The sequence below is a fragment of the Diaphorina citri genome, unplaced genomic scaffold (genome assembly GCF_000475195.1).
Source record: "Diaphorina citri unplaced genomic scaffold, Diaci psyllid genome assembly version 1.1 scaffold73670, whole genome shotgun sequence".
Taxonomy (NCBI): domain Eukaryota; kingdom Metazoa; phylum Arthropoda; class Insecta; order Hemiptera; family Psyllidae; genus Diaphorina; species Diaphorina citri.
The window spans coordinates 8,801-10,219 of NW_007450833.1; the positions used below are offsets into that span (position 1 = coordinate 8,801).

At 39.4% G+C, this 1,419-nt stretch overlaps 1 protein-coding gene across 1 annotated transcript in view; it reads right to left on the reverse strand.

Annotated features, from left to right (window-relative positions):
• Positions 1 to 353: 353 nt before the first annotated feature.
• Positions 354 to 1,419, reverse strand: part of LOC103524002 (solute carrier family 35 member F6-like) — a 10,818-nt gene continuing 9,752 nt past the window's right edge. Inside the window, exons 2-3 of the mRNA XM_008489008.3 lie at positions 1,104 to 1,258; positions 354 to 807 (exon numbers count right to left, since the gene is read on the reverse strand). Coding sequence (XP_008487230.1) covers positions 652 to 807; positions 1,104 to 1,202 — 255 coding nt within the window. The 5' untranslated portion in view covers positions 1,203 to 1,258 and the 3' untranslated portion in view covers positions 354 to 651. The remainder of the gene's footprint in view (positions 808 to 1,103; positions 1,259 to 1,419) is intronic.

Below are 1,419 nucleotides of genomic sequence, written 5' to 3' on the forward strand. Positions count from 1 at the left end.
CATTATCCCATCAGGATAAAATCCGCCCCGGACGGGAATCGACCCCGCGGCCTAGCGCTTACAAGGCAGACGCACTACCAACTAAGCTAACTAGGCTGGCAGATAATTTTCTAATCCATGATAACTATTATGTTTCCAGGGGTTGGATGGAAGAGAATGCCCTAGGCATTAATCCCGCCCCTGAGTTAGGATTTTTCAATTTTTTTTTCTTTCTTTATTCAATTTTCGTTTTCTTTTGTTAATTTCTTATTATTTTGTTATTTTGTTTTGTGTACCTGTTTGTAAATATTGTATTGTAAAAAACATTGTAAAATCCTAATAAAGTGTAATATAATAATAATAATAATAATATATCTACCTTACTTAAGAGTTTTCTCGTGACATGAGGTACAAATAAGTACCTAAAATCCAGTGCATTCTTCAGAGACATGAGATCCCTCTATGTAACTCAGTACAATGTATTTCTTATGGAGGTCTGATAACTCTACTCCCTCGGAATATTTTGCTATACATGAGTTTTTATATCGAAACTCTCGGAAAATTGTTGGTCCCTAAGAAGGGTGCTCTCAAAATCTTCAGGCGCTTAAGGTGTGCCCGCGGTATGGAATTGGGTTTCTCCCGTTCGCCTTCGTCCTGGAGGCTGATCTGTCTCTAGGGCTGATCGGCAGGCTGATGAATGATATCTTCTTCTTCCTGATTGGACTGGTTGGGACGTCGAATCCATGTTCTGTGTAGAACCCAGGACGCTGACGGCATGAGGTTATTGTAGACACACAGACCGAATATAAGCATGGTGAAGCCAAAGATCTGAAATCAATAAGAAAAACCATGTAAAAACACAAGGGTAAAGGCTAGTCTAGTTATCTTGGAGGATGGCACTTCTGCCTTGGATTCCAAAATCTGAATCGGGGAGCGAAAATGGACTCCGATCAGTGCATTGATATTTTAAGATCAAGCACAAAATTTCATCAAAATCGGATCAGATAATCGCGAATTATAGCGCAACAAACAAACATTCAAACATCTAAACCTAATGGAAAATGTCGAGATAAACGTAGACCTCACTATCGTTTGGTCAAAAACTATCCCTTACAGTTACCTACCTGTAAGGAATGGAACTTCTGCCATCTCAATGCTAGAGATACAAGCCAGATGACCAAAGTTCTCACTGTGTCCAATACCATACGAGTTGTAGCAGACATCTCTTTAGTGACGCTGATACCGGCAAAGTTGAAGAATGCAATGCTCAACACAGTACCTGTAATAGAACGTCAAAACACATTGTACTTAACTAGTATTTATTCAGACTCTTTATTGGTTATACAGTCGAACCTGGATAAACGAGACCTGGATAAACGAGAAACCTGGATAAACAAGAAATTTTCAAATCCCCTTCATTTTCGGGCCAAAAACCTGGTT